The 12906-nt window shown below is 46.5% G+C and overlaps 1 protein-coding gene and 1 long non-coding RNA gene across 3 annotated transcripts; both read left to right on the top strand.

Annotated features, from left to right (window-relative positions):
* The first annotated feature begins 4725 nt into the window (after nucleotides 1-4725).
* On the top strand, nucleotides 4726-7174 carry LOC124671513. 2 transcript variants are annotated; one of them, XR_006992687.1, is made up of 4 exons: nucleotides 4726-4867; nucleotides 6726-6822; nucleotides 6922-7018; nucleotides 7130-7174. It is a non-coding gene; the product is annotated as an uncharacterized LOC124671513 (long non-coding RNA). The 2 variants fall into 2 exon arrangements; XR_006992688.1 differs by lacking the exon at nucleotides 7130-7174 and having other exon boundaries at nucleotides 6914-7122.
* A 2065-nt stretch (nucleotides 7175-9239) lies between these two features.
* LOC124706853 (flavonol 3-O-glucosyltransferase UGT89B1-like) lies at nucleotides 9240-10742 on the top strand. Its single transcript, XM_047238521.1, has one exon. It carries the CDS (start codon nucleotides 9360-9362, stop codon nucleotides 10740-10742), a length of 1383 nt encoding a protein of 460 aa, XP_047094477.1. The 5' UTR covers nucleotides 9240-9359.
* The last annotated feature ends 2164 nt before the right edge of the window (nucleotides 10743-12906 follow it).

The following is a 12906-nucleotide window of genomic DNA, read 5'->3' as shown; positions in this document are numbered from 1 at the left end:
TAGCGAATGGTAAACATAAAAAAAAGAAAAAATTCCAATTAGAGCAACAAGAGGGAACTATTATTGGGGAAGATAATTTGAAGATCTATATTACTAAATTCTATAAGAAATTGTTTAGGGCACCGTCACCAAGCAATATTTCTTTAGTTCAAGAGGCGATCCATGATATTACGCAAATTTCGTCCGCGAAGAATGATATTTTGACAGCTCCTTTTACGGAAGAGGAGATTTTTTAGGCAATTTCTCAGATGGAACTTAATAAAGCTCCTGGACCAGATGGCTTTCCAGCTGAGTTTTATCAAAAAAATTGGGAACTAATAAAAGATGAAATTGGGAACTAATAAAAGATGACTTGATGGCGTTGTTTTTACAGTTTAGCAAAGGGGATTTGCCCCTTTACAAACTAAATTTTGGTGTCATCACATTATTACCCAAGAAAGAGGATGCGGTCCAAATACAACAATATAGACCTATTTATTTGCTAAATGTATGTTTTAAAATTTTCACTAAAGCTGGTACAAATCGTATTTCGGGAATTGCCCCAAGAGTTATAAAGCCAACTCAATCATCCTTTATGCCAAGTAGAAATATTTTATAAGGGGTGGCCATCCTTCATGAAAAAATCCATGAGCTCCATACTAAGAAAATGGATGGGGTGTTATTTAAAATCGACTTCGAAAAAGCTTACGATAAGGTGAAATGGTCCCTTTTACAACAAACTTTGCTAATGAAGGGCTTTGCTCCAGAATAGGGTAGATTAGTGCAACAGTTTGTTCAAGGAGGTAGTGTGGGGGTGAAAGTGAATGATGACATTGGTCATTATTTTCAGACAAGAAAAGGTCTAAGGCAAGGGAACCCTCTGTCTCTAATGCTCTTTAATATTGTAGTGGACATGCTTGCCATCTTAATTGAACGAGCAAAAGAGGATGGCCAAGTCGGAGGGTTAATTTCCCATCTAGTTGAGGGAGGTCTCTCCATACTATAGTATGTTGATGATACGATTCTATTTTTGGAACATGACCTCCACAAAGCGGTTAATATGGAGTTAATTTTATGTCTCTTTGAAGAGCTACCGGGACTTAAGATTAACTTCCATAAAAGTGAGATCTTTTGTTTTGGAAAGGGCAAGGAGGAGGAGGACTAGTACAAGCAGATCTTTGGATGTGATGCTGGATCACTCCCCTTTAGATACTTGGGTATTCCGATCCATTACAGAAAACTCAGGAATTCTGATTGGTATCCGGTAGAAACACAGTTTGAGAGTAAGTTGGGATGCTGGAAAGGGAAATTACTATCCTATGGTGATAGGCTAGTCCTTATTAATTCAGTGTTAACTAGCTTACCGATGTTCATGTTATCTTTTCTACAAATACATGTTGGGGTAAGGAGACGTTTGGACTTCTATAGATCTAGGTTCTTTTAGTAGTCCAATAAAAACAAAAGAAAATACCGGCTCACAAAATGGAACATAGTTTGTCGACCCAAAAATCAAGGGAGCTTAGGTATTGAGGTTCTCGAAATCAAAAACAGATGCTTATTGAGTAAATGGCTCTTTCAATTTCTTAATGAAGACGGGGTGTGGCAAGAACTGCTACAGAATAAATACCTAAGACAGAAGACCTTATCGGAGGTGCAAGCTAGGCCTACCGATTCTCGTTTTTGGAAAGGATTGATGGGGGTCAAGCAGGAGTTTTTTTCTAGGGTTTTTTTCAAAGTGGGTAATGGTATGCGTATGCGCTTCTGGGAAGATATCTGGTTAGGAAATACTTCGTTGGCTCAACAGTATCCGTCCTTATATAATATTGTTCACCATAAGAATGTCACAGTTGCTCATGTGTTAACTCAAACCCCACTGAATATTACTTTCCGAAGGGTGTTGAGTGGTAACAAATGAACTTCATGGATACAACTATGTCGTAAACTCATGATGATAAACTTGAATGAAGAGGATGATCGTTTTGTTTGGAATTTAACATCTCATGGTTTGTTTACGGTGAAGTCGATGTATGAAGATCTTATGAGTAACCATACCCCTTTTCTGAGAAAGTATCTCTGGAAGATTAAATTCCACTTAAGATAAAGATTTTCATGTGGTTTTTGAGTAATAAGGTTTTGTTAACTAAAATAATTTAGCTAAACGTCATTGGAATGGATGTACAAAATGTGTTTTCTGTGGGGAACAAAAGACTATTCAACACCTTTTTGTTGAGTGTCCTTTAGCTAAGCTTCTGTGGCGTACGGTTAATTTCACTTATGGTCTTCCGCATCTAACTAATATTACTAATATATTTGGTAATTGGTTGAATGAAGTAGATAGAAAATCTAAGGCTTTTATCCGGATTGGGGTTTCTGCTTTATGCTGGTCTATTTGGAGGGTCAGAAATGATATTATCTTTAATAAAAAAAATCTTTTCATTTCTTGCAGGTTATCCATATGGTCTCACATTGGATCCAGCTTTGGGCACTCCTTTCTCCGGAGGGACAGCGGGATGCCATGGCTTCTGGATGCACACGGCTCTTGATGGTCGCTCTGTATATCTTGTGCCATGCTAGTTGGCGACATACTAAAAGGCTTTGTTGATGTGTATCATAGTATGTGTTGTTTTCGATGGTTGATTTTTGTATTAATCCTTGGCGATGCGTGAGTTGTAAACGATACTGTATTGAATCTCCTTTTAATAAATGGTTGTGTGCATCGTCATGATGCAGAAGCTGAGGCATACCCCCATTTCAAAAAAAATGTATAAATACATTCTAATTTAAATAAATCTTCAACATCTTTTTATAGACGGGGGGATTAATACACAAATCCTCAATTTCTTTTTTTAGTTTACGATGTGTATTAGCTGACATGTACTGAACGTGCACACTTACTAATAGTGAGCAATGAATTAACAAAGACTGTATTATATTGCGAAAAAGATGACTGTATCTAAAGGTATAAATGATGCCCCCCATAGGGGGATTCACAGCGAATAACGTTTCTGGACCGTCGGATATTTACAGTGTTTGTGAGACATTGAATCTCGTCCGTCCAGTCTGGGAGCAACGTGGCTTCCTGGTTGGTTGTGGAGTATTACCGTCGGTCCCTGTCGCTAGATTAAGCCATGGAATGGCCATATCTTACCCGCCTCTGGCTGCGCATGGGCCCCATCGTCGGACGGGTCCGCACGTCAGTCGTTGTGGCTGGTTTTTAGGTTCGTCTCGTCTCGCGCCGGCCGCAGAAAAGATCTTCTCCGCGCAGGGTATATTGGGGCTTTCCTTCGGCGGCGGTCGGTGCGCTCAACTCGCTGGCGGCTCGCCATTAGTCCACGGGAGGAGCTCTGCCTGTGCGAGGAGCTACACAGCCGCGCGCCGTCGCCTCGGAGGAACCATCTGCGTCATTTTCCCCTCGCCTCTTCCGCTTCGCCCTGACCGTCCTCTCATCCTTGACTCGTCCGCCTGGTTGCTACGCTGCAAATCCGCCATCCCCCGCTTCGCCCACGTGCTCGGTGCCGTCGCCGATGGCCGGCCGTACCCCATGGCGGCGCTCTGCCATGGATTGGGTTAAGCTGCTTCACCGGCGCGGTTTCGTTTTGACTCGTCCGCCTGGTCGTTCCGCTGCAGATCCTCCATCCTCCGCTTGTCCCGCGCGCTCTGCATCGTTGCCGGCGCCCGGCCTTACCCCATGGCGGCGCGTGGATTGGGTTAAGGTGAGGACCTGCTTCACCGGCGCGGATCCGTTGCCGGCTTCGTTTTGCCCTGTTTTTTCCTCTCTTATTCCTCCTGTTTCTGCGCTGAGAGTGCCGCATCTTTTTTGGTTCTTCCCTGTGTGTCGGCGGCGGCGCCCAGTGTTAGGGTTTGGTTGAGGCCACCACGCCTATTTACTTGCCCAGTGTTCGGGCTTGGCTGAGGCCATCTCGCAGATCCACCCAGGGCTGCCGCTACTGCCTCGTTTCTCTCCGGTTCTTCTGCTTCTTCCCGTGTGCGATGTGTTCTCGCGTGTTTTTCTGTATTTTTTCTGCTCCTCCACGTCTGTCCTTTCTCCGGTTTGCTCACAGCTTACTGTGTTATCTTCCCGTCTTTGCAGGTCATCCACTGTGTTATCTTCCCATCTTTGCAGGTCATCCACAGCTCCGCCTCCGGCTCGTTTTCGGCGCGCCTAGGAGCTTGCCAAGCTCCTTCTCCTCCGCACGGGACAAGGAGGCAGCCGGGGGATGTCTCAAGGGCGCGGGATCGACAGCATCGTCCTCGGCCGGCGGGGTGGACCGTGGCGCCGATGTCGTCGCCATTTTCGGCGCGCCTAGGAGCTTGCCAAGCTCCGTCTCCTCCGCACGGGACAAGGAGGCAGTCGGGGGATGTCTCAAGGGCGCGGGATCAACAGCGTCGTCCTCGACCGACGTGGTGGAGCGTGGCGCCGATGTCGTCGCCATTTCTTCATCCGTGTCACTGGTACCGAGAGATGGCTCAAGGGCGTGGGATCGATGCCTCCTTGTCCTCAGCGGGGTGGAGCTGGGAACCATCGTCGTCGTCCATTCTTCACGCACGTCGCCGTCTCTGTCGACTACAAATCTCAGGTTTCTGCCGCCGCGAGGTCCTCCCTCCCGTGGTCGTGCTCATCCGTGGAAATGCGGACGAGGAGGTCCAGCGCTGTTTGAGGCAAAGCAGCAGATTATTTCTCCATTCACGGCTTGACCCAGGTAAATTTCTGCTTTCCTTTTATGTGCTCATCTTCCGTCTCTGTGAACTACAAGATCCCAGATTTCTGCCGCTGGTAGGTCCTCCCTCCTGTGGTCGCGCTCAGCCGCGGAAATGCGGACGAGGTGGTGCAGCACTGTTTGAGCCAAACCAATAGATTATTTGTTCCTCCATTCACGACTTTACCTAGGTAATTTTCTGCTCTCCTTTTATTTGTTCATCTTCATTTCTGCATTCTAGGACAGAGTGGCCAACGAGTGGCGCTTTATTAACCTTACAATTTCATTTTATAACCGAGATCACCAATTCCAGCGGTTTTTCAAATCCTTGAGATAACTTAAAAGTTAATGGCAAATGTTGTTTGAGACATGATCTAAAGGTGTTTTGTGTTTCAATTCGGCCTTGCTATGTGTAATCACTTGAACTAAAACACACACATGTACAAGCCAGGTAAGGACATCAAAACTAAGCTAATATATAAACATTAGTGCCATGGTTTACTCAAAAATTGGAAATTATAGCCAATATTCTTGCAGGTGTCCATATCAACAATCAATATTCTGGGTATATATTACAGTATATGCTTAAGCATTGGCCACGACCACATGAAATCTTTCAACAAAAAAAACTAGAGGCTTAGTTGTATAGTGTACTAGCGTGTTAAATTTGGAGCGCTACTTCTCCATTTAGCTATTCTCTAAGACAATCTGCAGCAGGCTATTCTGAAGTGCATAGTTGGCAGCGGGAAGTCAGTCATCGAACAAGACTCCAATAACTGAATTTCTTCTTCGAGCTACCCTCTACCTGTAATAAAAGACCACACATACGCTTTATTAACCTTACAATTTCATTTTATAACCAGATCACCAATTCCAGCGGTTTTTCAAATCCTTGAGATAACTTAAAAGTTAATGGCAAATGTTTTTTGAGACATGATCTAAAGGTGTTTTGTGTTTCAATTTGGCCTTGCTATGTGTAATCACTTGAACTAAAACACACACATGTACAAGCCAGGTAAGGACATCAAAACTAAGCTAATATATAAACATTAGTGCCATGGTTTATTCAAAAATTGGAAATTATAGCCAATATTCTTGCAGGTGTCCATATCAACAATCAATATTCTGGGTATATATTACAGTATATGCTTAAGCATTGGCCACAGCCACATGAAATCTTCCAACAACAAAAACTAGAGGCTTAGTTGTATAGTGTACTAGCGTGTTAAATTTGGAGCGCTAATTCTCCATTTAGTATTCTCTAAGACAATCTGCAGCAGGCTATTCTGAAGTGCATAGTTGGCAGCGAGAAGTCCTGATGCAGTCATCGAACAAGACTCCAATAACTGAATTGCTTCTTCAGGCTACCCTCTACCTGTAATAAAAGACCACACATATAACTTATATGCATGTATACAGAATCAGAAATGGCCAGGGAAAGATCATTTTAGAGCAAATAAAATCAATTAGAAGACCTTTAATACTTCAATTGCAAGATCCAGTGAAGTTGCTATAACTTCTCTATTGTGCAAGCAACAAAATGGGTTAAGGACGTCCAGGTAGTACTTTGTTCGATTATTCCGTTTGTGGAAGAAATCCAAGCTCATGAGGTTCAAAAACCTGTTCTAACTAATTGTTAAACGGGCAATGCCCGTAACTTCCACGTGACTCTTGAAATTTGTGACAACTAACTTTAGTAGATAGTGAGCTGAAGCTCTCGAAAGGTATTCAAAGGTATTCAGTAAGGATCTATGTCCTGCTTTGAAACTTTGGTTTGTCAAGTTATCAAGTCGGGCTCCTATGCTAGCATGGATCTATTGAAAAGCTGTTATGGCTATCTACATGCCTGGAACATCTATGATATTCGGCTTAGGCACTTTTTTATGTATGCCCGATCACATGTTTTTTAGATGAATGGCTCTATATCAATTATGTCTACAAGTTTGAGCAATATATTACCTCAGTATAGAACTATATTACTTCTTGAAAATGTTGGTCTGATTTTGTTCGTTGTGGTCTGCCATATGATTATATTTTTTACTCCTCCAGGTCTTGGTTGAATGATTCGATTTATAGAGGCCATTACACAAGTTCTGTTTTCACATGATTTTGCTAGATCAGATACAAATAGAAGAAGTGGTTCAAGGTAAATCGAAACTCAAAATATACGTTGTCGCTGCCATATTCTTTTGTTTGTTTTGTCCTATATAAATAATAGTACATGAACCGGTATTTAGCATTGCAGGATAACCATCTGTACGGATGGTGGAATTTAAAATTATGGGACTTCGTCATATTAATCTCACACCTACTCCTCAACTGAGGAGCAGGTGCCTCACAGGGTTTGTAGCGTTCATGGAGATGCAGTTGTTTATAATGGATTTTTAGTTCACCCCCATGTTATTTATGAGACTATGGAAGAAATTAACGAACAGACTGAAAGCATGAAACAGATACAAGATGCTTTGTCAGCTCCTATTGGAGCATCTGCTGATTTTGACGAGGTAGCTCACTTGCCATTTCGGGTCTATAATCTTAAGGTTGAGACTTCCTCCTCCGATGACTTTATACCGACTGCAAGGAAATTTTGACAGGATGAGCTGGAAGAACTGGAAGGAGCAGAGTTGGAAAATCAACTACTTGAGCCTATACCTTACCATCAGGTGCAGCTCCTAGACAACATGTAACCAGTTCTCCCTGTTAGGCCATATATTGTGTACAGCAACATATTTACGCATGTGATCTTATTCATTTAAGTTTTTATGGATCTTAATCACTAAAACCCTGTTTTGTAAGTGAAAAGGATAAAGCTGTAAGGACAATAGGTATGCCCTGTAAAATATTTTACAAAAATTCTTTATATTTCTTAATTACTACTCATTTTCTCTTTGGGATATATTTTTACCTCTCGGTTTTGGCCCTGACACCGTCCTAATGAACTCCTATGATTGCTAGCTTCTCTGGATAAAATGATAGCAAATTTTAAGAAAAAATACAATGATTTGGAAGTTATTTTGCCTTTCACGTGGGTATGTTTTTGGAACTCATTTTTGGTAGCCAAACAATAGTTGTCCGTTAGACATTCAGGTACGGATGCAATTCGGTTTGAAGTTCCATAGCCATCATAAATTAATTCTACTTTCACGATATCATGACACTTGTGCAAATTTGAGTCCTACTAAATATTTGTTCTTATGCAAATCATAGACAAGCTTTGGTTTTGTAAGATACACAAATGTTCAATTCAAACAGAGACGTGCAGTTCAATTTATTTATGAAGTAACATACGTGCGGTCCAAAGTCCAAACTGAGGGTTGCTTGGGCCATGAGAAATAATTAAATAAAAACATGGAAAACTGCCAAGAAATAAAGAATAATACAATATCCTTTTGTTGAAACAAAATGATACAATATCTGATGATTCCCAGTGAGACATATGTGGTATTTTGTCATGGTATAATTTAGTCCTGACATCCGACACCTGGTATTGTTGGAGGTTCACTTTTTGATTTTGTGGGTCAGATCATCAAGAGCAGCAATTAGCGAACTGAATTACCACAACACTTGTGTGCTCACCTCACTCGTCTCTTTAAGCCCTGCACTCCAGCTTAAGACCCTCCAGCTTGAGACCCAAAGTAGTACCAGGTAACACATGACACTTGAGTGTCCCTTTCTTTGCTTTCTTCGATATGCACGTTTGGTATCTGGGTGGTAAGTAGGATGATAATTAAGCTACAAGTATAATTATGAGGACATTCCAGACTATAAATACCTGAACATACTTTTTAGAGATCTTTTTATTTGAGAATGTTCCTTTCTATTTACATGTTACAAGATAAATTATTGCATTGCAATCTTTTCTAATAACTCCTTGTGGGGCACTTTTGATGGGATATTATCTTTGTTGGATTCCAGTTTGATTATGTTTATGATTGGATTGTTCTTAAATATCAGCAGTCACAGATGATCGGTGTGCCACCACGTGATATTGTCAGTGCATCCAAAAGTTCAATTTGCATTTATCTGTGGTGATAAATGTCTGGTAGATTTTCATGTTCTGGTGTTTTACGCCGCTGCAGCAGGACATCTTGGAGGCGTGTCTCCAATTGCAAGTTGTCTGCTAGAAGTTCCTATTCTGGTGTGAAGAATTGAATGCACAAGGATACCATGTACCATTTCCATGTTCACCTATGATCGATTTAGTTGTTCAATATAGCCTTTTAGAAAGTGCTTATAATTTTGGAATCTGCTGAGGGGTATGTATAAATTGCTGTTTAATCCTGTAGTGGTCTGATTTATATCGATTGTTTTCTCATTACGTCTGGGATCTAATTGTCATATTATTATGCACTGAATCTTATCTGTTTGGAATTTCAATACGGAAACCATTGAATGGTATCGTATTGGCAGCTACTTTTATCACCATTATAATAGATAAACATTGGCATGAGCTTTACGGGTCCGTGCGCCAAGGCGCACATCTAAATCTAGTTAGTTTTCAAGGTGGCTGTCAGCATCCAGTTCTCCAGGAGGAGGATCCCATTCTCCACGGCATTGCACGATGCCCCGGTGGCCAGTACCACCTCTCGCGCTCGCGCAGTCACAGCTCACTCATCAATTCCCTTCCAGGATTCTCTCTCTCTCTCGCCTCCGCTCTCCACAGACGAACTCGATTTCTCGGCCATGTCTTCCGCCGACGTGTCCTCCCGGCGCCCACATGTTCTCGTCATCGCCTTCCCGTCGCAAGGCCACCTCCTGCCACTCCTCGACTTCGCCCATCTCCTCTCCACCCGCCACCGCGTCCACATCACTGTCGCCGCCACCCCGTCCAGCATCCCCCTCCTCTCCGCCTTCCTCGCGTCCACCCCTCTCGCCGCCGCCCTCCCGATGCCGCTCCCTGACCCTTCTGCTCCCGAGCAGGCCGGCCAACTCGCCCCGGGCACCCACCATGCCCTCCTCGCCGTCCCCCTCTCCACCCTCCGTGGCCCGCTCGTCTCCTGGGCCCGGGCGCAGCGAGACCCGCCTACAGCCGTTCTCTCCGATTTCTTTCTCGGATCGGCGCAGCTCATCGCCGACGACCTTCGAGTTCCGCGGGTCGTGTTCTACAGCAGCGGCGCGTTCGCCACGGCGGTGGCAGAACCCCTATGGAGCGGCTCGCTGCCGCTAGATCCGAACAGTCCGGTTGTTCTGGGCGATCTCCCGGGTTCCCCGTCTATCCCCTATGGACACGTGCCGTCGATGTTGAAGGCCTACGTCCCCGGCGACCCGGACTGGGAGCTCGCACGGGAAGGGTTCCGGCTCAATTCCAGAGCTTGGGGCGCCGTGCTGAATACCTTCGCTGCGATGGAGGGCGATTTCTTGGAGCACCTGAAGCGGCGCTTCGGCCACGGCCGCGTGTGGGCGGTCGGCCCGGTTTCTGCCTCCGGGTGCCGCGCACGGGAGAGGCCGACGGCGGGAACAGAGGAGCTGTTCTCTTGGCTCGCCGGTTGCCCCGCGCGTTCTGTGCTCTACGTCTGCTTCGGGAGCATGTACAAGCCGCCGCCGGCTCAGGCGGCGGCGCTGGGCGCGGCGTTGGAGGCGAGCGGCGTGCGGTTCATCTGGGCGGTGAGCGCGGACGTCGCCGTGCTGCCGGAGGGGCTGGAGGAGAGGGCTCGGGACAGAGGACGCGTCGTGCGCGGCTGGGCGCCGCAGATGGAGATCCTGCGGCATGCCGCGGTGGGGGCGTTCGTGACGCACTGCGGCTGGAACTCGACGCTGGAGGGCGTCGCGGCGGGGGTGACGCTGGTCACGTGGCCGATGAAGGCTGACCAGTTCATCGACGCGCGTCTTGTCGTCGACGTGCACGGCGCCGGGGTGCGCGCCGCGGAAGGCGAGAGCGCCGTGCCTGACCCGACCACGCTCGCGCGGGTGTTCGCGGACGCTGTGGACGGAGCGGAATTGGCTAGGGTGAGGGCCAAGGCCGCCACGCTCGCCGTGGCTGCCGCGGAGGCGGTGGAAGAAGGCGGCAGCTCCTGGCTGGACTTGGAGAGGATGGTGAGCGAGCTGGAAGCCGTCGCCGCAGCATAGGCCGGAGAACCGGCAGAGCCGCCGCGGCATATAATAGCCCTGTCTGCAATTCTGCATGCGCCGTATTTGGGTATTGTGATTGCTGTCATGCTTTACATTGCTGCGTGTGGGTTTACATACTAGTACCAGTTATCACTAACCAACACTACAACACTTGAGAATGCTCAAACCGTTGATGCAAATACGCAATCTCTACGCCCACTCTCGACATCGTGTTAGCGCGTTCGGTAGCGTGCATTCTCTTGGCTCGTATCGGTCCCACTTTTTCGGCTCGTTTGGTTACCTGGCTGATGTCACGTTCTTGCATGAACCGTTTTTTAAAGTACCCTCGGGCCAGACCCTAGAGGAACGCCTGTCTAGCGAGTCACCCCTATTTCCTCAGAAGTGGAGAACGCGCGTCCTCGCAGAGCAACCGCGGGAGATGACGGGAGCTCGCGCGGGAGGCGAAATCTCGACGGGATGAATTCGGTCATCGCGCTTGAATTTTCGCCACCGTATATAGGGGTGGCTCTCTCACCGGTAAATCCAAATCCCCCATTTCCCCACATTTCGAGCTCATCCACCGTTCCCGATCTAGCGACATGGTCGGCTCTACCTCGCCCGCACGGTCGGCGAGGCTTGCGGCAGCGACGGCGGCTATGGCGGTGGCTACTGGCCGCGGATGGTCGTCTTCTTCCTCTGCGTCGATGACTTCAGTTATGGTAAGCTTCTGCAAACCCTAGCTTTAGATCTAGATCTTTTGGGTACACAAGCGGGGTCTGAACGAATCCATTGTAGGACATTCCTTCTTTGCTGGTGGAGGTTGTGGAGATTTTTCAGGTTCCATCTGACTCTACAACGGGGACCGTTCTCGCCGTTGACTCTTCCACTAGGACGGTGATGCTGCCTGCATCGTCGCCACGGTCCCCTGCTTCCCCGATTTCGGTGCTGTGTGTGGCTCCTTTGACTGTAAGGCTGCTCTTACTTATCTCGTTGTTCATTGATGTGGTAGTGGTAGTTCATTGATCTGTTAGTGCTTAAGGATGTCCATGTGGTAGTTCATTGATCTGCTAGTGCTTAAGGATGTCCATGTGGTAGTTCATTGATCTTCTAGTGCTTAAGGATGTCCATGTGGTAGTTCATTGATCTGCTAGTGCTTAAGGATGTCCATGTGGTAGTGCTAGTTCATTGATCTGCTAGTGTTTATCATGTAGGCGACCATACCTTTGGGCTCTCCTGATCTGTCTGCGCCAACTATGAATGTTCAGCCATGTCTGATTGCAAGCAAACCAGCCATGGTTTGGAAACCTGGGCTATTAGAGTTTGTGCTGAACCGGTTGGTTCAGCTTGCCCGTAGCGGCGTCTACTTCAACATGGGATTCACGGAGTAGTAGATGAAGAAGGTAGTTGCAGATGTTCTTGCATTCGTCGGCGTACATGTCACCACTCTTCAGCTGTACAACCACATCAGAAACTGGAGGACGAAGTGGAGCGTCTGATGTGGGCATTACCCTTCGGGTAACTAGTATTGCGCTACCTCTTGCAGCTCAACCAGGGGCCCATGAAGAATATACATAGACCAAGGTGGGCCGCTATGTCGGTTCCAAGGGAGGAGTATTGACAAGCAAGGCAAGAAGACGAAGAAACAAGGAAATTATAGATATAGGACTCTTTGTAACCTAGTCGTACCCGGACAGATCTCTCGAGACCTGGCTCACAATATAAGGGCCATGAGAGGGTCTGCCGAGGGACACACAATCATAGAATCATAGCCACTGCAAGTCCAGAGCTAGGTCATCGTAGAACTTAGCCTCTCAACGAGATCATAGTCGAAACCTTCGACACCCCATTGTAACCCGATATTTTCAGTAATCAAGATCAGACAGGCAGGACGTAAGGGTATTACCTCATCGAGGGCCCGAACCTGGGTAAATAGCTTTCCCCCGCGTGTTAGATAACCGATGTCTCGTGTCAGCCAACATGATTCCATCTACCCTAAGCCCCAAACGGAGGGCATTGCCGGGGAGTACCCTCGACAATTGGCGCCATCTGTGGGAAGCCTGTCGGTACAAGGCATGTCATCGGCAGTCCCGGTCACGTCTGCAGCGTTCATGCTGGAATCGTCAACGCCGCCAAGTCCAAGAAACTCGGTTCATTGCGGATCCTTCGAGTTCTGTTATCACCG

The sequence above is a fragment of the Lolium rigidum genome, chromosome 1 (genome assembly GCF_022539505.1).
Source record: "Lolium rigidum isolate FL_2022 chromosome 1, APGP_CSIRO_Lrig_0.1, whole genome shotgun sequence".
Classification (NCBI taxonomy): domain Eukaryota; kingdom Viridiplantae; phylum Streptophyta; class Magnoliopsida; order Poales; family Poaceae; genus Lolium; species Lolium rigidum.
This window is presented reverse-complemented; position numbering and strand designations above follow the sequence as displayed.